General features: G+C 27.6%; 2 protein-coding genes across 2 annotated transcripts in view; one reads left to right on the forward strand and one right to left on the reverse strand.

Annotated features, from left to right (window-relative positions):
- The window catches only part of LOC125836740 (DEAD-box ATP-dependent RNA helicase 16), a 124,075-nt gene that overhangs the window by 37,842 nt on the left and 59,521 nt on the right, over positions 1 to 26,712 (reverse strand). The window lies entirely within an intron of this gene.
- On the forward strand, positions 8,187 to 9,953 carry LOC125836749 (berberine bridge enzyme-like 8). Its single transcript, XM_049515956.1, has one exon. The coding sequence runs from the start codon at positions 8,208 to 8,210 to the stop codon at positions 9,807 to 9,809; it is 1,602 nt and encodes a 533-aa protein (XP_049371913.1). The 5' UTR covers positions 8,187 to 8,207; the 3' UTR covers positions 9,810 to 9,953.

The following is a 26,712-nucleotide window of genomic DNA, read 5'->3' on the forward strand; positions in this document are numbered from 1 at the left end:
TATACAACCAAATATCAGCAAAAACAACAATGTATTACACAACCAAATAAGCTTGCCTTAAACCAGAAAAAAGAAGCAACTACAACAAACTTCCAATGTATTACACAACCAAACATAAACGAAAACAACAAATAACAACTAAGGCAATTCCAATGGCATACAACTACATTTTCCAGCATTTACATTCTTATTAATGCCTAAAATCAGAAAAAGCACTGCGACAAACACTATGATAAGCTTCCAATTCAAGATGCTACATTTCATCTTCTTCTTCTTCTTGATTAGCTTATCATGACATACTTAATCACCTTTCTTCTCCAACAATTTCATCTTCTCTTTACTTTTATAGAATTGTAATGCTTCTTCCAATTCCTTAATTCTATTCGCCAATCTTGGAATAACAGACTTGGATTGCATATCAATCTCCTCAAGATCCCTCCATCTAAAGTACTTGCATGAATTTTCCTAAAATAGGCCATACACAATGAATTTATTGAAACATTGAACAAAAAAAAAAGAGTAAAGAAATATGTATCGAACTTACACGAAAGCTTGGACAGGACCAAAATCTTCTAGCTGGGTTGTCCTCAGACCACGAAGTCTGCAATTGCATCAAGTCTCCATGTTTGCATCGCATTGTTAAATGCAACATTGGATCGTTCTCGTCATTACAAATCCGATTCAAGCTTGCATTTGACATCTCTCCCTCAAAACCTAATCACATATTTCACAGATTTTAAACAAAAAAAAATAAAAAAAAATAAAAAAATTGCAGAAATCCAACGGCTAACAATGGAGAATTTTGGGGAAGATGGTCTATTTAATGAGGAAGCTAATTCAAATTGGGAATGCCACATGGTGGTTTAACATTGGTTGAATGTTGTTTTTTTATTCCTTGACGCGCCCAACTTGCGTGACAACACTGATGGGTTTGAAATGGGTCAAAATGATGTATTTATTGTGCTTTTGGATGGTTTCGTGGGGTAATAGGACTCCCGTAAACTTAAGGTGTCTACTTAAAAAAAGGTATAAGTTCCATGGGGTAATTATGTATTTCCTCTATATTTTATTGTAAGCTTAAATGGTTTTCACTTCATGTTCATGTATTGATTCAGTTGAGTTGCTTTCAGTCATTCAGTTCAGTTATTTGTTTACTAAACCATATTACATACTCGTACATTCCATGTATTGATGTCATTTGACCTGCATCCTTTTATGATGCAGATATAGGTGTTCATGATTATCCATAGGCGCTTCGTTGTGATCATTCTACACTCCAGTTAGCTTTGGTGAGCCTTCTTGTATTCCAGAGGACTTCATAGTTACTTTTCAGTTAGTAGTTTTGATGTGTCGTGGATCATGTCCCGGCATCCTTCCTTAATAGTAGAGGCTTCATGGATAAACAGTTTTGCACAGTCTTTCTGTTTAAGATATTTTATTTAAAACTTATGTTTCATACTCAGTATATCCAGTTAAGTTTTGAGATTCAGTAAACTGCTTTTAAACATTTCTTTTAATTTGATGCTTATGTATGCTTGAGTTAGTCTTCCGCTTGTAGTCAGCTAGGATGAGGGTTCGCTTGAGGACCAGCAATATATGGTTCTCGAGTGTCGGCCACGTCCAGGGTGTGCGTAGGCTCGGGTCGTACCATTATTTATATAAAATGAGTCAGTACATCAAAGCCTACTACATTACTGCTAGCACTAAGTAGGAACTCTAGTCCAGTAGGGATAGTACTGTGTAAATTACATAATGACTTAATATGCCTAACAAAAGGAAGTTCCTTCCTTGTCTGCTTCCAGAACAAACGTAGGGGGGTCTGTCCATTCCTCAAAGAGCTTATCGTGTATCAACATCTGACCATTACGCGCTAGTAAATCAACCACCCTATTTTGTTCCCTGAAGTCATGTGTGATTTTTGGCTCCCAGTTGATGGAGCAACTCCCTGCATTCAAGGAGAATATTAGAAAAAGTGTCATTGCCAAATTCCAACATACTTATTACCTCTATTGAATCAGTGGTGATCTATATTTCCTGAATGTTCAATATAATCATCTTGCTAACCGGAGACCATGTAGCAGGGATAAAATTTATGCACCTATGGCAGAGCAAGTATTTATTTTGGAGTTGCTTCCTGCTATCCAATTTTCATTAGTATCACAGACAACACATCCTATACCCCCACCCTCAGTACTATTGAAAGACCAATCTATGTTAATTTTAAAGTCAATTTTGGGAGGAGTTCATCTAATGGCTTCGGGGCTAGTGTGAGCTTGTCGTGCAGTAGGCTCTTTAACCGCTAGATGGATAAATTCAAAGGTCCCGATGATTGCTAATGATGTCGGAATGTCGAAGACTATCTTGCCAATTTGGATTGCTGGATTGTTCTATGTCTGTAATAAGGTTCTTTATTTATTATTATTATTATTAATTTAAGCTTGAAAATTTTCTTTAGATTAACGTATTTTAGATTCTTCTAAGCTAAAATAGCTTTTAAGCAGTTTTGAAATATTTAAGTAAAATAAAAAAGTACTTACAATTTAAGCCAAAATAACAAAAAAAAGTGTCAAAAGTCATTATCTAACCTATAAGTCATAAGTCAAAAGTCAATCTAAACATATAAAAGGTAGGAATGGAGACTGGTAACTTCATTTATAGGAGAAATATCATATCTAAAGTATTTATCTTTTACTTATCTATAAGGTATATATTATGTAATTTTAAAAATAGTTGTAGATTATAAATTCTAGTTTACTTATTTGCTAGTATCTATGTAATTTATTCGGTTAAAAGACATGTAAATCACAAGTGGAGCTAAGATTTACCCCTTTTGGTTTGTTCAGGAGTTCATAGACCATTTTGATTTTATTTTTTTTGCTTAAAAAAGTGTTCTTTAGACTTCAGACTCCGAACTTGGATATATTAAATTATGTTAGAAATCTAATAGTGAGTATACAATGTTGTACCAATGTGAGTCATTTTCTTTAGGGAAATCATAATTCATTTGTTGTGCAAATGTGTATTAATTTTTCACAAGATAAAATTGTAGTCATCCAATCTTTCGATGAATTCAACAAAATAAGAAAACAATATAACCAACGTAATTCATAAGCATGTTTTATTGGATAACCACATATCATATCGTACAAATATTATTGTTTGACATCTATGCACCAAGAATGGTAATCATACTACTATAAAAGAAACCATATGAATTAACTAAGCTCGTGGTGGTGAATTGCAAGAAGTATGATTCAGAAGTTTTGAACCATACATACAAGTTGTCATTTATCATATTGCTATGTAATAGTGTGAGCTTTTTACAATAGTGTTATAGTGTGAGGTTCTTACAAGTAACTACAAACATTATAATATCAGTTTTCTCTAACAATCATTCTCAAACAAATATTTATGAGGTTAAAACTGAAAATAATAGAAAGTACACTCGGTTTTTTATTATAAGGTTGCACAATCAAATATACTATAATTTTATAGACTCTCTCTCTATATATATCACGTAATTTTTTACTGCACTTTTCACGCATATAGTTATAAAATGGACGACATATTTTTGAGATTTTGCATCTCCGCAGATTGCAAGCTCAACATGGGCCCGAGTCTCAACAACTGAATTCCTCACCTATAAGCGTGTGCGAGCTGGAGGTGCAAGGGGCTCTGAATTGTTCACCTATAAGCGTGTGCGAGCTGAAGGTGCAAGGAGTTGTTGGATGTGCTGGAGGTCTCTCCAACTGAATTTCTCTTCTTCCCCTAAAAGTGTGTGTTATAACCACTTTGACACATATCACTGTACTCGTCATCGACCATAAGACATGTATCATCCATAAAACTTAGGTATATAAGACGGTAAAAAGGAAGAAAACGATTTGGTTTAGAAGTGAGATTAACATAGGATGGGTGTTGTTGACCCTTTCAATCGTGCATACCGACATTCTGGTCAAGATATATATGACTATCTTTGAGCGGCTCAATAGAATGGGTGTCTAAAGCCAAAATTTGGAATAATAATCATATGTTTATTTTTTTCATATATTTTATTCTCATAGATTGCAAAAAATACATGGTAATTAATTATTGTAATTTAATAATTAATTTTTCTTTTTCAATTGACAGTAAAATATTTCTTATAATATTTTGTAAGATAAAAATAATCATTTATAAATTATTGTACAATAAAAATGTGTAAATCTCTCTTATTGATTATAGTTTTTAATCTTTTTCAATAGACTCGATTGTTACATAAACTATCAAAATTATTCTAAAAGTGTTTTAAAATAAAATTAAAATCTCACTTGATTGAATATGCCAATTAGAGTATCATTTTTTCTTCTTGTATAATATTTTGTATTACTTTTAATTATAAAAACTAATATTATAATGATTTTAACTTTTAAAAGACATTCAAATTAGTCAAGACAATTTTTTTAAAATTCAAGCATTTGATCCCAAAGTTGTTATTTATAAGGCCAAAAATTGATTAAAAATTTGATCGATTTGATGAGCATAATGATATGACACTCGTAACCTTCAAATCCTGAATCCATCTCGAGTTATGATGGTAAAAAAGACTGGTTGTCGCCAACACTAATTTGGTACATACACAACCCTCAAGATTTCTTTGAACACTAGTCATACTGTCATGAAATGGAAAAATAAAGGTTGAAGTCATCCACAATCCCTTAAAGTTGTCCGCATAATTCACTTAGACACCTTAACTAGGACTTGTACATATTGAACACCTAAATTGTTCAAAATATGTACCTATTAAACACAAAACGTTGATATGACAAAAATTGTGTTTTGCACTTCCCTGAAGCGCGTGAAAAAATTCAAATAGTGTTTTTTTTATTATTTTTTTATTTTTAAAATTTACATTTTTTTTCTTTTATTGACACTTGACACTATAATTAACTTAGAGAATTTTTTTCTTCTTTCATTTACACTTTTTTTTCAAAAAAGAAAAGCACCCCACCCTCTACCAGTCATCTTCTTCATAATTTAGTTTACAAAACTTTATTTATTTTAGCTCCAACATTGTTTTTCTTTTTTTTTTTCATAAAAAAGAATATTATTTCTTCGAAAGTTGAAGATAAATGAAAATCAACTATGAAGAAATCATACGATTCAGATTTGAAAGAAAGACTTTCTTTCGTATGATTTATTTCAAATCTCATAAAAATAATGGAACAAATATGAAGAAAGAAGATAAATGATTTTTACGTATAAAAAAGGTTAGCCGATATTTGTTTATCACAATTTTCGAACAAATATTTTTACTTAAATTCAAATATAAACCCATTAAATTTATCAAAAATGATATTCGAAAATTTGATAAAATTAATTTTTGAGCTATCAATTTTGTTTTTGTCATCGATGTAGAAATGAATAACAATCGGCAAAATTTTCTTTTTTCTTCACTCTAAGTATGAAAAAATATTTTTAAAAAAACTTAATCTTCAAGTTATTTGAATATTTAGGATGATCATTAGCAATAAAGTTTAAAATGTCCTTACAATCTACATTTATTTCTAGAGGTATTAGTTTCCTCCTGATTGCTATTTGTAGTCCTTGTAGCAAGGCTAGGAGTTCTGTTCTAATGTTGTTTAATTTGTTAATTTCCTTAAGGTTTCCCATGTATCCTATAATCCAATTCCCCTCTACGTCCCTTATTACTCCACCTGTGCCTCCTCTGCCAGGATTTCCTATCCCTGTTTAATTTATAACCATTAAGGTAGGGGTGGTTAATTCCCATTTGACATAAGAAAGAGTACTAATATTATTCTTCATGCCCTGTTACGGCCAAATATTCCATAGAAATTTTGGTATGGGTATTCTTATAAAGATTCTCATTTCTAGCTAACCATATATATGTACCACAGATAGAAGGGAAAAGCCTCTTTACATTTTAATTTATTGTTGATAGTAAAGTCCAATTTCCTAAGAGCCATCAGCCATTTAATTTCCTGGTTATTTGTAATTTGATTTATCCTATAGATGACTGACTCCGAGGTCTTAATTCCCTAGGGCATTCAATGAATATATTTTTAATAGTTTTCGGCATATATTGCAAATATGGCATAGTCTGTTTATGTCAATTCCTATTGCGTAAAGAAAGGTTCTGGTTGGTAGTCGATTGTGTTGACATAACCAGAAGAACTTAAGCCAAAGACAAAAGCTTGTCTTTTTTCACACAATAAGTTTCTGAAAGATTGTAACTCATTTAATCTCTTCATATTAATATTAATGCTTCTTTGTTTTTTTTTTAGGTCTTCCATCCGGTGTTTAGAGCCCACATTGGAGCTAGGGCTGCGTATCGATCGGTTCGATTTTAAAGTTTATCGGTCTGGCTTATTAGTGATCGGCTTGTAGAGATGCTAAACCGTTATAGAACCATTAAGATGTTGGCTTATCGGTTATTGGTTGATTGGTTTTTTATCCTTATCAGTTCGGTTATCGGTTTAACCGTTAAGATTTGACACAAAAAATATTGAAAATCATTTAGAAACAAGGTGACAAACCAAATAAACCATGCACATGAGTTCACAAGTTACATATTGCTCAAAAGCAAACACTTTTACATTGTAGATTAACCAAGTGTTCGAGACAATAAAAAATAAAAGTAGGAAACCAAACTCCAAGTCAAGGACTTTATATACAAAATGGTATAAATATAATTATTTAATTTACTATTGGGTTATCGGTTAACATGTTAAGAAAAAACTTCAAACCGTTAAGAACCGATAATCCGATAACAAAAAAAATCAAAACCGTTATAAAACCGCTAAACCAATAACCCAATACTGATAAACCAATAACTTTTTTTCGATTCGGGTTATCGATTTCGGTTCGGCTTTGAACAACCCTAATTGGATCCCCGATTAAATTCGAATCGCGCACTGCAGGACCCATTCTTGATTTCGAGTTCGGATGTGGAACATTTTTTAGTAAGAAGAGCTTCCACAGAATGAATCCTACCTACGAAGCGTGAATCAAAATAGATCAAACTTCAATACAAATATCAAATACTGTCCTAAATATTCTTTGCCAAACATTATAAGTAGATAAGTATCATTGTTAGGACAAGGGTTTACTGAAAAGTTGTATATGATTCAATAAAGTCGAGTCAATTAAAAGTTTTGATCAATAAACAAAACCATTTTGTACAAGTAAATAGTTGATTTTCCAGCAATAAAACAATCTTAAGGGTTGACCAGAAAGTGGGGATACCCATTAATTATTAGTGCTTGTGCACGATACGTTATAAATTTATAATTAGCATTTTTTATATAAGTACTAAAGACTGATCCAAAATTTTAAAATTATATGTTGTGAATTTATAAAAATTGATAAATTATTTATAGATATTAAGTGAAACTTCAACCCAAAATATAAAGTTTTGGCAAATTATGACTCTAATCTGGCCCCATGTATAAAATATGATTTAGATTTATAATAAAGTATGATTGAGATTTATAAGTACTAACTTTCTCAAATAAAAAATAACCAAATTTTACGTCGAAAATTTAAAAATAAATGTAGAAAAGTTGACTTATTAATGGAGGCGTCGTCTATTACATAAGATGCATTCACAATTTCACATTGCATTCGTTTTGACTTGTTCTTACCATGCATATATCCATTTTCTTCCATTTCTATAATTATGATGTTCAAATCAATTTTTTTTTTACAATCCATGAAATTATACTTATTTTTTTAAAAATAAAAATAAAAATTGTCTATTTCTTATCGGCCCAAATATTAGAATATGACTACTTTGCCCTTTTTAATATTGACGATTCTACTAAAAAAATATATAAAAGAAATAATAAAAATAAAAAATAAATATTATATCATGAATCACAAAATAGCTCAGGCTTACGAAGTAAAACGTAGATGGAGATTTCTCCCTATAATTAATAACACAAACGAATAATATTACAAAGATGATGATGAGAAAGTACACAATTATTGTATCTACTAGAATGTCAAAGCATACAATATAATATTGATACGATTATGATATCTTACTTTGAATTTTCTTTGGTCAAATTGGTAACAGATATGATTGTATACCTATTTATTTTACAACTTTTTAATTTTCAAACCTATTTCATTGACTTATTAGCCAATATTTCCCTATAAAAATGCCATATATCAAATCATTTTTATCACATCAAATTATTCATACAATGATGAAAATTCCACTATTTTCCTCTTCTCTTATTATTTTTCTTGTTCTTGCTATTTCAATAAGTCCTTCACATGAAAATCAATCATTTCTTCAATGTCTTGAAACAAATTCAAACCCTTCTTATCCAATTTCTTCATTAGTATTTTCTCCAAATAATTCTTCATTTCCAACTGTTTTGCAAGCTTACATAAGAAATTTAAGATTCAATGAGTCTACAACTAGGAAACCTCTCTTCATACTCACAGCTCAACATGAATCTCATATTCAAGCATCAATTATTTGTGCAAAATCACAAGGTGTACAAATGAAAATCAGAAGTGGAGGGCATGACTACGAGGGTCTTTCTTATGTGTCCAACGTACCATTTTTCATCGTTGACATGTTCAATTTCCGATCGATAAATGTTAGTATTGAGGATGAATCGGCTTGGGTTGAAGTAGGTGCAACCCTTGGCGAAGTTTACTATAGAATCGCGGAAAAAAGCAACGTGCATGGATTTCCCGCGGGAGTTTGCCCCACGGTAGGAGTTGGTGGACACTTTAGTGGGGCCGGTTACGGTAACATGATGAGGAAATACGGTTTAACGGTCGATAATATCGACGATGCAAAATTAATCGATGTTAATGGACGAATCCTCGATCGTAAATCCATGGGGGAGGATTTATTTTGGGCTATTACCGGTGGTGGAGGGGTAAGTTATGGAGTTGTCTTGTCGTATAAAATAAAGTTGGTTCGAGTCCCACCAAAGGTGACCGTTTTTCGAGTCCCGAGATTTTATGACCAAAATGCCCTTGACCTTGCTTACCTATGGCAACGTCGTGCTAACAAGTGGGACAATGACCTATTCATGAGAATGATCATTGACGTAGTCAATAGCACTACACGTACCTCGGAGAAAACCATAAGGGTTTCCTTTTTCACTTTATTTCTTGGAGACTCAGATCGACTCCTCTCACTTCTCAATCAGAGTTTCCCAGAGCTAGGGTTAGAACGAAAGGATTGCATTGAGATGTCTTGGATAGAATCCGTGCTTTATTATACAAATTCCCCAATTACCCCTATTGATGCTTTGCTAAGTAGGTCACCTCCCTTATCATACTTGAAAAGAAAGTCAGATTACTTGCAAAAACCAATGTCAAAAAAAGGGTTAGAGTTCATATTCAAGAAAATGATAGAACTACAAACACCAACAATTTTGACATTTAATCCTTATGGTGGAAGAATGAGTGAAATTTCACCTTTAGCTAAGCCATTTCCACATAGAGATGGAAATATAGCAAAGATTCAATATTCAACAAATTGGAATGAAAAAGGAGTTGAGGCTTCAAACCATTATCTAAACTTGACAAGGGTACTTTATAACTATATGACACCTTTTGTGTCAAAATCACCAAGGTTAGCATTCTTGAATTATAGGGATATTGATTTGGGAATTACACATAATGGGAAATTGAGTTATTTTGAAGGGAAAGTGTATGGGATAAAGTATTTCAAGAAGGAAAATTTCAATAGGTTGGTGAAGATCAAGACTAAAGTTGATCCTCAAAATTTCTTTAGGAATGAACAAAGCATACCAGTTTACCCTTCTTGGAGGAATTAAGTAAATATTATATTTGATGTATTTCATTTTAAATTATGATTGGTTGTTGTTTAATTTGATTCTTAAAATGTAATATTCACACTAGTGATAGATCTTAGATCTGTTTATGAAGATTATAAATAATGTAATATGTTTATTTAAGGATTGAAAGTTCAATATTATTTGATTTGTTACTATGAATAAATAAAGTTTCTTTTTTTTCTTTTACTATGGATATTGAGGTTAATTTAGTTAGTACTTCGTGTTCATACACAAGCGATGTTAGAGAAAACATGGTTTTATTTACTTAATTATGTACGCTTTTACTTAACGTACTTTATTATCACGTGCAACTTTGATTCTTTTTAATAAGCCTAAAACGTGAAAGTTCTTTCTGATAATAAATGACATGGAGATTCAGAATAATTTCATCTACTATAAGCTTAAATGTGTTAGGAAACATATTTTTGTTTACTTATTAAAGTCTTCAACTATATTTTGGATCTTCAAAATTATACGGGAAGCAAAATCAAATAATAATTTGTTTCATTAATTTGGTAAATACATCGTGTAAGTGCACGTGATGGAAGATTATTTATATTATAGAATATAGATTAAGGTCTGTTGTCATTTTAGAATCTGCGCATAATCAAGGACTCGGTCAAATCCTCAATTAATGTAACATGATACTCCATCTGTCTCTATTTATATGTCATTATTTTAGAGTTTACGTTCCTTAAAAAATTAGATAAATTTAGTATTGTACGCTTACATAAATTAATTTATTTTGATTAATTAGATTGACCAATGAACATGAAATAATTATTTAGTTTTCTATGTTGGTCAGATTTAATTATAATTTCAACACTAATAACTCTCAAGGGTAAAACAAGAAGAATAGTATTATTTATATATTGGTTTTGTGAAATCGGAAATGACAAATATTAAGAACCATCTATTATAGTAAAACGACATATAAATAGGAACGAAAGGAGTACTTTAATATTTATATGAAAAATGGTCTAAAATATCTTTAAACTACTCATGTGATAGTTTGGTCCAAAAATGACTTTAATAGATCAAAAATACTTCTTTTCAAATAAATATATATTTTTTTTTTAAAACACAGTTATTTTTCTCATGATGATATTTTTTAGTTTAAAAAATATTTATCCTTCACTTCGAAAAATTATTAAGAAACAAAAAAATATTTTTGTTTTATTAATTTTTTAAATTATAATCTAAATTAAAATTGATGACAAAGTGATTATATTTATTTAAAAAAGAATATATTTTATAATCTAAACTCAATTACGTCAATGCCAAGTTGACAACAATCACCATGCATTAATGCCAGCTAATAGGAGCAGTTTCAATATAATAATAATAATGTTGTCGACAAATTAATTAAACTCATGATGGATATAAACCAAACAATATATTCATGGTGGGGTGGCATCCTACCTATTTTCTTTCTAGAGAAGGGGTGATCGTATATTCAATGGCGCAATAATTAATGCAAGATTTCGTTTGATAAAGCGTATAAAAATAACATTAAATATAATATATAAATAATATTGAAATTAATTATGCTAATATTGTATAGTATATTTGTATCCGTTGTTTGCTTTGTGTATTCAAGGCATATAATTTTATCTTAAAGATAAGTGTCAAAAATAATCTTTCTTTTTTTTTTTAGTTTTATATCTAATCTATTGAGAGTGTGAATTTCATATCTAAATTATCAATTTTTTACTTGCTGCCGCAAGACTTTTTTTAAAATAAAACTTTCATTTATATAATATTCGGTACATAAGTAGAATAAAAATCTTAAAAATATATGTACATATCTAACACAAAACGAGAAAAAATGTAAAAAGTAAATAAATAAATTAGGAGCGGATGGTTAAATAAGATGGGGTAGAATTTTTACTTTTTAAACATAAAATAACATCATTTTTTGGGGGGAATGAGTGGGTGGTTGGGGGGGGGGGGGGGGAGAGAGTGAAGTATGATTTTTTTTTAAATATTTTATAGAAGAAATCTAAAAAAAAAGGACGGGGGATTGTCGGGGAGGAGGTGGTGGAGTGGGGTAAGAAAAATAATTTAAATTTTATTTTTACTTATTTTTGGGATAGTAATACTTTAATCTGTAATTTTTAATTAATATAAATAGTTTATTATTTAATTTTTGTTAAGGTAGAATATTTTATCCATGTGGAGTGTCATGTAAGTTTTTTCAAATAAAAAAAGAGTGCATTACACACGTGATCATTGAGTGTTTTTCTCAAACTAATAATTAAGTAATATTTTAAATATGAAACTCATACTCTCAATAGTTTAGGTATGAAACTAAAAAAGAGAGAGGATAATTTAGGTGTATTTTTTTTGGAGAAAATGACATAAATAGTCCATTAACTATAGGAGTAGGTCTAAAATAGTCCCTTAACTATACACTTAACATATATAGTCTTTTAACTATTCAAAAACTTATCAACTTTGGTCCCTTAACTATACACTTACCGGTTTTAGTCCCTTAACTATAAAGTTACCGATTTTAGTCCTTTAAGTATTCAAAAACTTGTCAGGTTTGGTCTTTGTCCATTTCTTTAATACAAATAACTTAAGTTTATATTAACGAAAATATTCGTGAAATTAAATCTTTAACCCATTTTTAAAGTTGTTTCTCTATCCCCGCCCTTTTTCTTCAAACTATTCTTATAAAAAGAACAATAACGTCTATGATTCAAAATAAAATTAATGAGAAAACAAGATATAAGTCATAATTTTATTCAATGGAGGATAAAATTAAGCATATAATTGTGGTTAATGACTTGAAGTCACACTTGAATATTTTAATTAGTGCGAATTTTATTTAATTTACTCAAATTCTTTACGTAAAATAAAATGAATAGAATTATAAAATTGATCTATTTAAAAAAATTTACAAATCTACCATTTTATAAATTTCAATTTCTTAAAAATCAAACAAATTCGATTCAATGAAGTCGTTGAAGTACAAACTTTGGATTTAACGGGAAATAATTTTTTTTCTTTTGACTTATTTTTTCTTTCCTCGTGAATTTTATTTTAAATCGTTAAGGTTAAGGTTCTTTGCATAAGGTTAATTTGAAGAAAAAGTAGAGGAGAGAGAGAAACAACAGAAAAAATTGCTAAAGAATTTAATTTCTCGAGGCATGAGTTCCGTTAATATAAGTCTAAGCTATTTATATTTTAAAAATGGAAAAAGACCAAACCTGGTAAGTTTTTGAATACTTAAAGGACTAAAATCGGTAACTTTATAGTTAAGGGACTAAAACCGATAAGTATATAGTTAAGGGACTAAAGCTGACAAGTTTTTTAATAGTTAAAAGACTATATCTGTTAAGTGTATAGTTAAGGGACCATTTTAGACCTACTCATATAATTAAGGGACTATTTATGTCATTTTCTCGTATTTTTGGACACTTAATTTTGCATGATTAGAGAATATAAGCTCAATCTATTGACATTTTTGAATCTGCTTTATTAATCAAGGACTTGGTCAAATCTACAATTAATTATTAGAGAATATAAGCTCAATCAATAATTACGGCAAAGGCTGTCCTAGCAAAAAGTCTTGATAGAACATATAAGAATAATGTCAAAGAGTATTAGTAATCTAAAATTAATTATGATATGACTATTTTATATTCACTATTTATTTTGATGTATTAAGAACAAATCTATCTTTACCCACACGCATCTGAGTATTAATAGCTCATATATTGCTTATATTATACCTGATTTATTATGTATTAACTATACGCCTTATAATATTGAATAAGATAATAAAATTAATACATAGATTAAATTTTGATATTCACAAGAAAAAACATATTACTATATTTAAATCGGTGTAATAATAAATAAAAGGCGTGGGAGTTTCTCAATTAAAATAAAATGGGGGAGACGTGCGTGCACAAACACATACGGAGATATTAATTATTTTTCCTCATTTCTCTATTTGTATATTGAAAAATTTATGATTTCTTGTAATCATATTAGTATATGCTATATTGTACCAAATATGATATATAGTTTAATGTTACAAGACTTAGTTTGAGGTCGAGATGTCTAAAACTATATATAATATTCACACTATTTGATTAATTTTTAAAATTAAATTAAAATAATTTAATATTTTAAATTTGAATGTTCGAAAATTATATGGAAAAAATACTATAAGTTAGCCATCCTTCTTAGAAGTTAATATGATGAAACTATCTTACACTATTTTTTCTGGATATATTATGCCTCCATTTAATACATAAAAGCCTTATTTTTTGAAATCGGTATATAATGGCTTTGCAATAAACTGCATAAATTACTACTAATTAAACTTAAGATAATAGAGGAGGAATACTTTGTTCATTCCTAAATAAATTTGTTGGATCAATTTTAGTCTTCACTTTCAATCTATCAAAGTTGTTCTTGAAATATTTCTCCCCCCAAATTTTTGCTTGTTCATAGCTTGTGTTTCCTTTGTTGTTCATTCCTAAATCGAGATCTCTATAGTTGAAATAAGCAGCTCTAGGAGATTTTGACACATACTTAACCATGTATTCATAAAGTTCTTGAATCCAAGCTATGTTACTTTGAGAATTTTCTATTTCCCTCCAATACACCTCATATTTGATCATGAATATATTTCCAGCTCTATGAGGTAAAGAAATTTCAGATTCTGAAATGTCACTCAACTTTCCTCCATAGGGACTAAACTGTAATTCAGCCCTCGAGTTTTCGCTTAATAATTGATTGAGTAGTTTCCATGTACCTTCAAGACCATTTATAGAAATTGGGCGTTGGACATAGTCTGATTTCCCTTTGAAGAATCCTATTTGATTAGTCCGATCTAGTAACATATCAAGTGATGTGCCCCTAGGGAAATTAGCAAAGAAGAGTATAGATTCGATCCAACTCATCTCAATGCAATCGTCTTTCACTAACCCTAGTTCTGGGAAGCTCTTTTGTATTTCGTGGAGGAGTTCATCTACTCCTCCAATGAATATTGTAGTGAAAAAGGCATAGATAGCCCTTTGCCCACCCCCGAATGGAAATTCACTATTCCATACTAAACTTCTCCTAGGGTCACGCCAGCCTGAATCCAAGCAATCTTTTTTTTGGTATCAATAGAGATTGATGTTAGGTTTCTAAGATCAATTACAACAAAGGGGGTCTCCGAAATATATGAAAGTCTCTCATAGTCATGTCCACCGCCTCGAATTCTAATTTGTAGGCCATGTTTCTTGGAGCAATATATAGCTGCCTGGATTTGAGTTTCATCATTAGGAGTTAAAATAATTGATGGTTTGAATTCGGAGGTTATCCTTAGGTTATTTGGAAAGGAGTTATAAATGATGGAATATGATGAATTATTAGGAGTGTAGATAACTTGTGATGTTGAGTTTGAGTTCATAATTTTGTGATTAAGGCATTCATCAAGGTTATCATCATGTGTTTTGTTGGCCCATGATGATAAAAGGCAAATTGAGAGAAAGAGAAAGATTGTTAACTTTTTGAACCTAGTCATGATTTCTTGCAAAAAATAATTGATGAAGAAATGATAACAAAGAGCTTCTATTTATACTAGTTTTGGCTTTGGGAAGCTTACATTAAAATGGAAAGAGTTAATTTTTTATTTTTTATTTTTTTACCATTTAATGGAGTGTTCACTTCCTATGTGATGCGGGGTTAGACAAGACCGCTACCATATCTGTTATACCCCATTTTAACCGGGTCAAAATAGTGTACAACATTTTGGTAATTTCTAAAGTAATTAACTAAGTCAAGAAGTCGCCACCTAATTATTACGGTGAATTAGGACACCTAAATTAATTAAAGTTATTTTCTAAAGTTAACTTCATTTTAAGGTCTACTAAACATGAAATTCTAGGTAAGAGTTCAACTAATCTAAAGGGAAGGGGTTAGGCATCCTTTAAGATCCATTAAAAAATGGTTAACCGGCCGAACTTAGTTAATTAATTATAAGTGTTAAAATAAAATATAGATTTTTGAAATACGAGAGTAGTACTATAAATATGTAAGTTTCTTAAATTTGAAATTTGAAAGGTGATCTCATGAGTTGAAACCACTCTTTTTCTTGGCCAAAAATACCCAAAGTAAAAGATAGCGTAGAAAATAACTTTTATCCAAAAATGGTTTTGATCTTGTAATAAAATATATTTTTTGGAACTAATCAAATGTAGTAAGATATTTAAAAGGTACCAGTCCATCTATGGAGAACGTTTGAATTTACAACAAAGTTAAAAAAAATATCTTTGATTAGTTTACACTTATGAGTGATTAAAAATATCGTAGGTAACTAAAAAAAAACATTTCTTTTCTTTTTGCTATTAAGCCAGACTCTAGGGAATAAGTTGATTTTATTCATATTGTTAAACTAAGTGACTCACCAATAAAGTATTCAAATAGAGATCAAATATGTCTAGATTGTAAAATAAAGCAATCACAGCAAACCAAATAATTTAGCAAGCATAATGGTAAAGAATAGGCTAGACAACTAATTGGCTCTGGAAATAGGAAAAGCAAGTAAGTGTTTTATCAAAGTATGAATGGTCAATCCCATGTTCGGTTTATGCAAGCTCCGTGTGACAATGGTGCCGTTGAGTCTCATGGTGAGACTCTTCGGCTCCGGTATGTACATGTAAAGATAAGAAAGAAAAATGAGAATTAGAGAGTTAGGAAAATCAACTGTAACAACTTCAAATTAAAAACATATAAAGCAGGTGACATGTAAAGGGATTAAACAAGTCATAAAACATAATATTAGCTTAACTAATATCAAATGGAGGTTTGAAAGAGATAAATTGTGTTCATAAAAATTCCCAAGTCTTCATCTCGAACATACACATACAATAGTTGAAACTAGAGAGATTCCTATAATATATGATTTTTAGTCTAAGGGATAACAATGACAGACAAACAATTATATGTACAGAATTTCATGACACTCACATGTTTACAACTATCAGACCGAGAGATACAAGGAGGTGAAAAGACTGGCCTTTCTTACTATCCCCATAGATATCAAACAAGTCAAGGCGAGCAACAAATAAATTGAGACATCATTTATGTAGACTCGTGTTCATTCGGAAAAGATACAAAGACGATAAACTTGATTTGTGAAAAAATGGACAGCAATTCAAAGAACTTAACAACCACATATTTACAGACTCGTATACTAAAACAAACTCAAAAATCACAATTACATTTCTGTCTGCAAAGGCCAACAGAAAAACAGAAACAAGATAAACTTGGAACTAAAAATGAAATCACATGTTCATGGAACCAAAATAGATGGAGGCGAGAAAAATATGTAAGTGAATAAAAGGATGAATTTTACCTTTTGTGGAGCAGTGAACTGAGCGTTATAGGTCTCGAATCAATACTCTCGTAGCGAACAAATTCAAAAGCTTTAAATTGCCTCTGTCCTCGTCCAACAGAAACAAAGAGAGATTAAAACGTCTTTCTGAAAGTTGTAAAAACTAGCAAATATGGAGGGGAAAGAGGCGGCTGAGAAAAAACTTCTCTTTGTGAATGTATAAGGATGTATTTATAGGTGAAGTTTAGGGTTATGGTTTGTTGGGAGGGAAAATATCCGTTTGAAATTGGTCAAATTTGGCAGAGATATTGCTGCATATAATCATCCAAAATAGTGAGATTTTGTTTGAAATTTGAAAGCAGCTGCTGCGTTTTGAAGCATGAAACAAGAAAGTATTCGTTTGCTGCCTCAACAAGGACAAAATTAAGCTCAAAACAGAAGGATGAAAGCTGTCAATGGCTGCACTATATTGGAACTTTGCTTAGAAGAGGGAAGAGAGGAGAAAGGGACACCTAGCGCTGCTATTGGTGAGTCTTGGATTAGGGCTGCAAATTTGAGTTATTTTAGTGAACTAGGCTGAAACGTATGGGCCTATTGGGCTGAATTTTGGGCAGATTTCAACATTAAAAGATGGACTGAAAAATGGATAGGCATTCATGGCCTTTTTTCTTCTTTAAATTAAATCATTTGAGCTTCTAATTTAATAACTAATATAATATGTATTACGTAAAAAGTTTAGTAAGTAAGAAACTTCAAATAAAGTAACGACATATTAATTTAACCAAGACAACATTGAAGTACTAATTGTAACATTAATAATAAAATATAATTTTAAAAAATAGTGAATATGATAATTATAAAGATAATAAAAGCTAAAATAATTACGATAATAGCAATAGTGATAAATGAAAAATAGTAGTGAATTATAAATATTCGACTTATTAGTAATTTAGGAGCTCAACTAAATAAATTAGAAGAAAAGAGGGACAAAATTTGGTGTCAACAATATCCATTTCACTTCAAATAAAAAAAAAAGAACATTAGTTAGAGGGGAATCAAACCTTACCTCCTTTTCCTTTAATTCAATTAATACTTGTTCCCCACGTAAAAACATTACACTATAACTTGCTCATTTGTTCTATCTAACGTATGATTTGCATGACTTATTGTTATACAAACACGATAATTATGAGCAATCGGAAGAGTAACTTTGAAGTCCTCAATTTTTTTTAAAGATATATGGTTAAGAAAATCTCATGTATTATTAAATTTGAAAAGAACTTTTTGGATAGAAAATATAATAACTTTTTACCTCGGTAATTGTATAACTTTTCTCATATGACTATTTATTTTGTTGCCTCATTTACATCTTATTATTACTATATTTACCTTTTTCATTTTCGTTTCACTATTTTTATTATTGAATATTCTTAAGTCTTCCAAACCGTAAAATCTTCTACATTATGCAAAATTTATAGTTGATTGTTTACAAAAAGATCATTTTTTTTATTTTTATTGGGTGTCTTCTTCATATGTAAGTACAACAACAAGTCAACACTATTTCAATATCATTATATCAACTTTTTAAATTATTGAGTCAGGTTTCATTATTATTCTTATTGTATATTATATTTTTTCATTGATAATTTGCATTGTTTATATATCTCATTGGTATGATACACTGAGTATTTCATTAATTTTCAATTTATATATGTCAACTAAAAAAAAATTAAAATCAATCTCTCTATAGAGTTTGACTTTAAGACCTCAATCTCGTTGAGACACACAATAAACTTAAAAGAGAACACAAAGTTACAAACATATTATAAATGGAGAACCAAGTATTAATTATTTCTACCAATCGCATGTATATCAATGACCGCGACCAAATATGTTAAATTTCTACAATAGCTTGAGGATTTGTTTGTCCATTACTTTTATTTTATAGCTTCTAATGTTCAGCTTGTTGCAATTTTTATGACTTTTTTGGAATTTTCTAATCTCCATTTCATATTAACTTAAGCTTTGAGGTGTTTCACACCCTTTAAGAAAAGTAGGTTAGGACATAAATTGAACATAATTTTCCATTTTTACCCTTATTAATTATTGTCAAAAATAACTAAACATTAATTATACTCCCTCCGTTCCTATTTACTTGTCCATATTTCCTCTTTTAAATGTCCCTATTTACTTGTTCATTTTGACGAATCAAGAAAGGACAAAAATTTTTTTCCTATTATACCCTCATTTAAACTTACCCCAACATTGATTAGTTATCTTGAATAAATTTATTTTGGAATCATAATTAATAAGGGCAAAATTGTAACTTCACTATGCTAATCATTGTTGCCTTAATATGTGTGTCATTTCTAAAGTGGACAACTAAATAGGGACGAAGGGAGTAATAACTAATTCCAATACTAACTTTAAGGGTAAAATTGGAAGAATATTTTAAAGGGTAATGCTAAATGGCCAGAAATGTAAAAAGACTAGAATATCCTTGTTTTAATTTTTGCATTTATTTCCTCAATACTTTTCCCTCCAAACAAAACTAACTTTTTTATATTTCCCAAACTCCTTGAACTACTAAAACACAAGCTATTTTGCTGCCAAGGAAAATGAAAAAATGTTTTTTTTGTGTGTATAGTTTATCCAATTTATTTTTAAAAATAAATATTGTTTAGTTAATAAAAAAATTGTATGCTTTGGTTAAAAAAATATTTTTGTAATTTTGTTTTTATACATTAATATTTTTTTCATTATATACCAACTTATGTTCTACATATACATAACATACATTCGTTCCTCTACCCCTCCCTTGAACTCAATTATGATCATAAGGTGCCAACGCATACCTTTGAAAAATTATTTTTCGCTTAAAATAAACCTGTTTATTGAAAAGATACAATTAAATTTCTCATTAATAATAACTACAAATGACTATCTTATCTACTTAAGATTATACGTAATTATTTTGTAATAAAAAATTAGTAAAATATAGTAATTAAGCATAGATTAAATGAGTTTAATTAATTTTTTCTTTAAATATAATCAACTAAATATATTAGTCTATATAATGGATGTTTTAAAAAAATTATTTTGAAATTTAGATATTTCTAAAAATAATTGATGATAAGACATATATAACTATGCCATAAATAATACATTAATTTTTTATATTATAATCATTCCACACAAGAATTAACATATATAGAAAATGGTGAAATTATTTCACTAATTTTAACCATGAATAAAAAATTCAGTTATTCCAACAATATTAATTAAGTGGATATTTCAAAACAAATGAATAAAAGATCACTCAATACCTACTTATCAATTGTAATACTTTAAAATAGATGTATTTTATGTATATAATAAATTACAATATGTTTAATGTGTATAAATAAAGTATAACATTGGCACATTATAGAAATACATAAAAAATTTATTAATATGTAGTTTAATTTTTTAAAATATGTAGTTTAATTTTTAAATATGTAGTTATAAATACGTAGTTTAATTTTTTAAAACATAATAACCAAACATAAAATTTAAATATGTAGTTTAATTTTTCAAAACATAATAATTAACAAATATGCAATATTACAACATTAATGTGTAACTATCTTGGGTTATTGTTAAATAGGATCTACACTTATGAACCATTTAGTATTTCTTTAATGTGTTGATGTCTACCAATTCTAAAGTATTTTAAGTTTTGATTGTTATTATTGAACTATTTTACATTATATAAAAAAATTTATTTAAAATGTAATTTAAATAATTATTTAAATAGGTAATTTAAATTTATTTATATAATAAATGCAATTAAATTACATTACTTAATTTTAAAAATTCTTAATCAGTTTGAAACAAATATTAATTTGAGAGCAAAAAAATAAATAATAATATTGTGACTACAACTATGTATACTTAATATTTTAGCATATCATTTAATAACAAATATTTTTTTTATAAAACAACAAATAACTAATAAAGAAAAATATATATGTGATGAAACTTTAATCTAGTTCATGCTTAACAAATTTGTGTTGTAATTATCATCGGAGAACTATGAAGATGTTTTTCTTTCAATTTTTTTTATAAAAGTTTGTTTTGAAATCATAAAGAACTTTCTATATCCTTTCCATGTTAGTATAATTTTTCAATGAAGCACCATCAACGTTTTTATCCAAAAAAAAATTGTATGCGTCTCTATTACTAAAATAATAAATAAAAATTAATTTAATGAGTCTTTATTTGTGTATGATGTGATTCATATGCAATCAAAGATATAAAGACAATCACATAAGAGGAAACATGATGATAATTTGAGTTTTCTTCATATTTTGTTCACATACATTCTGAGTATAATTAATTGGATAAAATATATTTTATCATTAAATTTTTTCTAGAAAATCAATGTGTAACAAAAACTCCTTTAAATAAATAAGAGTAATTGTTTAGCCAACTCGGTCAATTTCAGATTTTATTTTTGAGTGTTGTTGATATAAATTTTTAATATTTAAATTTAGATATAAATTATCTTTTCACGATTAGAAATTATAAATTTAAATAGATAATCTACACTATACTCTCTTTTATACTTTTCAAAAAATTTCTTATCATTAAGAAATAAGAAATGGAAAATAAATAAACAAAAAAAATAAGTAAAACGGGGAAAATTTTGAAATTGAAAAAGAGATATATTTTTTTACTACTACTGTAATATATATATATATATATATATATATATATATATACATTGAAAATTTCAAGTGAGAAGAGTGGGTGAGACTTATGTTTTCTTTGGTCAATTTTTTGGTTCCTTTTCCATGTTTAACTATGAAATCATCAATAATTAATCTCATTAATCATTTTTAATGTATTAGAAATATAATTGAAGAATATATTTAATACTTAAGTTAAAGGGTAAAAATGTCCAAAAACAAACTAGTTTATAGTGTGAACATGTCTTTTTTTTCATTCTGGTCAAAAGGATTTTTCCTATTTTAAAAATAGTCTTGAAGATTGAAAACTTAAGTTAATTTGGAAAATGAAAAAAAGCTCAAAACTTAAGTTAATATGGAATGGAGGAAGTAATATAGTTTTAAAGAGAATGAATCTCATAAAAATCAAAGAAATGAATTTTCAACGTAACAAAAGTTGAAAAGTCAATTTTGTAACTGCATTACTTTATAATAATTTTTTTAAAAAGTAGCACTTATTTTATAAACTAGATAAGGGAACCCGTGCCAGCATGGGGCCCAATATATGTTACTGTTTCTGTTTCAATTTATTTGGTACATATGAAATTTGAAGTTGATCAATTTTTTAGTATGTTTTTATATATTTTAAGTTGCTAATTATTTTTATTTAGAGTATGTTTTACGTAAATATATTATAAATCACAATAATTAACAAGCTAATATAAAAAAAACTTATAAAAAATTCATTGACTTTTGAAATTTCATTTGTATCACATAAATCAGGACAAAGTGAGTAATATATATGAAAATGACATAAAACGTACTATAACTCAAAATAATTAACAACTTAAAATATCTATATATCTATATTTCTCCCAATTTATGCCCTATAGATGAAATTTTGAAAGTTAACAAAAACTTTTTATATGTTTTCAAATATTTTAAGCTATTAATTAAAGTATAAAAGAATTTTTTTTAAAAAAGGAAACATAAATGTCAGCAGGAGTTCAATCTATGTAATTTTTATGTTTTAATTATTGTAATACCGATTGAATTTGGAGAGGCAACTAAATTTTTTTAAAGAATTTTTTTTATAAATTTTAAGTTGTTAATTATTATAATTTATAATATTTTTATTAATTTTAAACCAATATATGTTTTTCTCTGTCTCAATTACATGAGACATATGGAATTTGGAGAGTCAACTAAAATTTTAAAATATGTTAAGTTGTTAATTATTATACCTTATAGTACTATTACGTGATTTTCAAATAAAATATGTAATTTTTTTATTTCAATTTATATGTCATTGATATAATTACATATATTAAGTAATGAAGAATTAATGTGTAAATTATGGACACCTATGAATTTTGGAGTGTAAATCAAATTAGTTATATGATTTAAAAAAAATAAAGCGGTTAATTATTACAATTTATAATACTTTTTATATATATTTTAAATGATATATATATATATCTTTATGATATTGATATTAGTATTATAATAGATTAAATTTTATTATTTTTAAATTTATGATCTCAATTGTCAGCCTATGCCACATTATAAAATGTTCAAAAGTAGATATCAAATTTACAAAAATGTCGATGCCAGCTAAAGTAATAAAATAACATCTAAGGGCATAAACCTATATATGTATATATAAAGCTGAATATAGACAGTTTGACGTGGCATCTCTCTATGACCAGTATTTCTATTCATCTTTTTTCTCCTTTTTTTGACATTTTATCTTTGTTTTGTATTTTTTATTTGTATTTTTTTTTAAAAGTATTTATGTCATACCCGATTAATTATGCCCTTTATAACATCCATTACACTAATATAAATTTAAGTAAATGAAAATGGAAGATGAAAAGATAAAAACTATTCATTGTTTATAACTGTTTATAATTATTTAGCCTATATAAAAAATATATATATAGTTGAGCATTTGTAACAAATAAGAACAAATTTCTTATCTTTGGCTCTTCTTCTTCTGACGATGATGATCAATATATGGTATCAACTTCTGTCGCTAAGATGTCCATCAAATTTCTAGGTCATGTGACTTTTTTAACAACGGAGAAAGAGAGAATATCTCATGATTCTTGTGAAGACATTGATGTAAAGAAAGAGATTATGTAACAAAAAATTCTTTTCAAAATAAAAAACTTTTTGAAAAAATGTTTATTCCTCCTACAAGGAAAGAAAATTCATTGTGGTTGAGAAATTTATAAGAAGGCTGATTAGTGTTCCAAAGGGTAAGAAAAATTATTTGGAGAAAAAATAATTCTATTTATGGAATTCGTATCAAATTAGGAGGAGAACAAGCAAAAATTTATTTTGTGATTTGAAAAGAGAGAAAATTAGATATTATTTCTTTCAACCTCATTATTCTTCTAATTTCTTTCTTTTTTTATTTTGTCTTGATTTTTTGTATCTTTAATTAAAGTTTTTTTTTTCTTATTTATCTTTAATTAAAGTTTATATATATTTTCTTAAAAAAGAATTTAAAAAGATGATCATATTTAGTTCCTTTCCTCATCAATGCTATTAATCTCATAATTAGTGTTATTTCTATTATTTTGTTAATTATTTTTTTTTCTTTCATTTAATTATTTATTTGAAGAAATTAGTTAATGTAACTTTATAAGAATTACACATGTATTTTTACATAATTGATTTGTTATTTTTAAAATTTTTGGATCATTCTTCATCTTAAAGTTTCTATCTATACGTAATAATAAAGCTAAAATAGAAAATGTGGGGGTGACACCTTCTTAGCAATAGATACTTATTTATTCTTATCAATGTTTCTGACATTTTTTGTTTTTTTTTCCTTAAAATAATTGTTGCCTCGATTTTTAGTTTTAGTTTTATTTTTTTAGCATTTTGTAATTTTAAAAGACTGAAAAATTTATATTGAAAATTTACAAAATATAAAAAATGATTTATTTAACTCCTATCATCATCAAAATTATTATTAATTTGTTTTACTTCTTTTCTTAATCTTCATTTCATCATTAATGTAATTTATATCATTTTCTTAGATATATATATATATTTGTGACATTTCTTAGAAGTTAGGATTACTATTTATTTAATTTTTAAAAATTTTGAATTCTTTTGTCATACTAAATACAACATGTTTTATTATAATTACATTTAATATATTAATGAATATGTTGTACGAATGAAAAGAAAATTATCATTTCACAAAAACAAAGGTTAAAATATAATTTATTATGATTAAGGAAAGATAAAATTATTATTCCAATATCCATAACCATATATAATACATTAAAAATTAATTGAAAAGCTGTAAATGGAAAAGGAATCACCATTTAAGGAATCATTATTTTTAAATTTTTGGATCATTTCTTCTTCTAAAAGTTTCTATCCATATGTAACAATAAAGTTAAAATAGAAAATGTAGTGACACCATTCTTAGTAATAGATACTTATTTATTTTTATCAATTTTTTCTGACAATTTTGGTTATATTTTTCTTTAAAATAATTATTGCCTCGATTTATTTTTTTTAACATTTATTTTTAATTTTAAAAGATTGGAAATTTTATGTTAAAAGTTTTAATAATAGAAAAAATGATTTATTTAACTTTTATCATCATCAATACTACTAATTTATTTGACGTTTTTTCTTAATCTTCATCTCATCATTAATGTTATTTATATAATTTTCTTAAATCACTTATTTTTAACTCTTTTATATATATAAAGTTGGATATGTAAATGATGATGTGACATTTCTTAGAAGCTAAGATTACTATTTATCTAATTTCTCCAATTTTTGAGTTCTTTTGTCATACTAAATACAGTATGTTTTATTATAATTACATTCAATATAGTAAATAATATGTTCTAGGAATTAAAACAAAATTATCATTTCAGAAAAATAAATGTTCAATTATAATTTTATTATTTAAAGGAAAGATAAAGGTATTATTTGAATATCCCATAACCACATTCAATACATTAGAAATTAATTGGATATAACTGTAAATGGAAAATGAATCACCATTTAAGGAAAATAAATGTTTGCAATACCATAATAATTAAGGAGAGAGTAAGATATTATTTTAATATCCTAATTCGGAACTTTTAATCTACTACTCAATTAAAAAGAAAATGCATTTAATAACATTAAAAAGTTATTAGTTTATATTTTTTCTCATTGTACTAATTCAATTCAATCAAACTTAATATTAAAGATAAAATAACAGCTTCATTTTAATTGTTATCAATATATTTCAAAAAATTATTGTGAAAAGGCTTTTCTTGCACCTTATTTTAATTTTCATATACTATTATTATTTTTTCTGTCATTTTTCAATGATTTTTTATTTCGATTTTAAATTTAATGTTTATTCTTAAAACTCCGATGGTACAAATTAAGGTGGAGTAGAATATAATAAATGATGATTCTTCTACTAAATAAGAAGATATAATGAAATTGAAGGGTGACACTTTTTTTTTTAAATGGATAGGAAATTCTATTAAGGTATCATTACGTCATTATTCAATATATTTTGAATATAAATTTCATTTGCTGATGCATTTGTTTAGTACTACTTCTATCCCTAATTACTTGTTCACTTTTCTTTTTATAGTTGTCTCTAATTACTTGTCCATTTTGACAAATCAAGAAAGAACATTTTTTTTACCTATTATACCCTCAATTAAATGACTAATTACTTTGAAAATTGCAGAACTTTTCATCTACTTCATAATTAATAGGGGTAAAATGATAAACTCACTATGTCATTAATTGATTTCTTAATAAATGTGTCAATTTAAAAGTGGACAAGTAA

The sequence above is a fragment of the Solanum verrucosum genome, unplaced genomic scaffold (assembly GCF_900185275.1).
Source record: "Solanum verrucosum unplaced genomic scaffold, falcon-dt-bn FXZP01000278.1, whole genome shotgun sequence".
Taxonomy (NCBI): domain Eukaryota; kingdom Viridiplantae; phylum Streptophyta; class Magnoliopsida; order Solanales; family Solanaceae; genus Solanum; species Solanum verrucosum.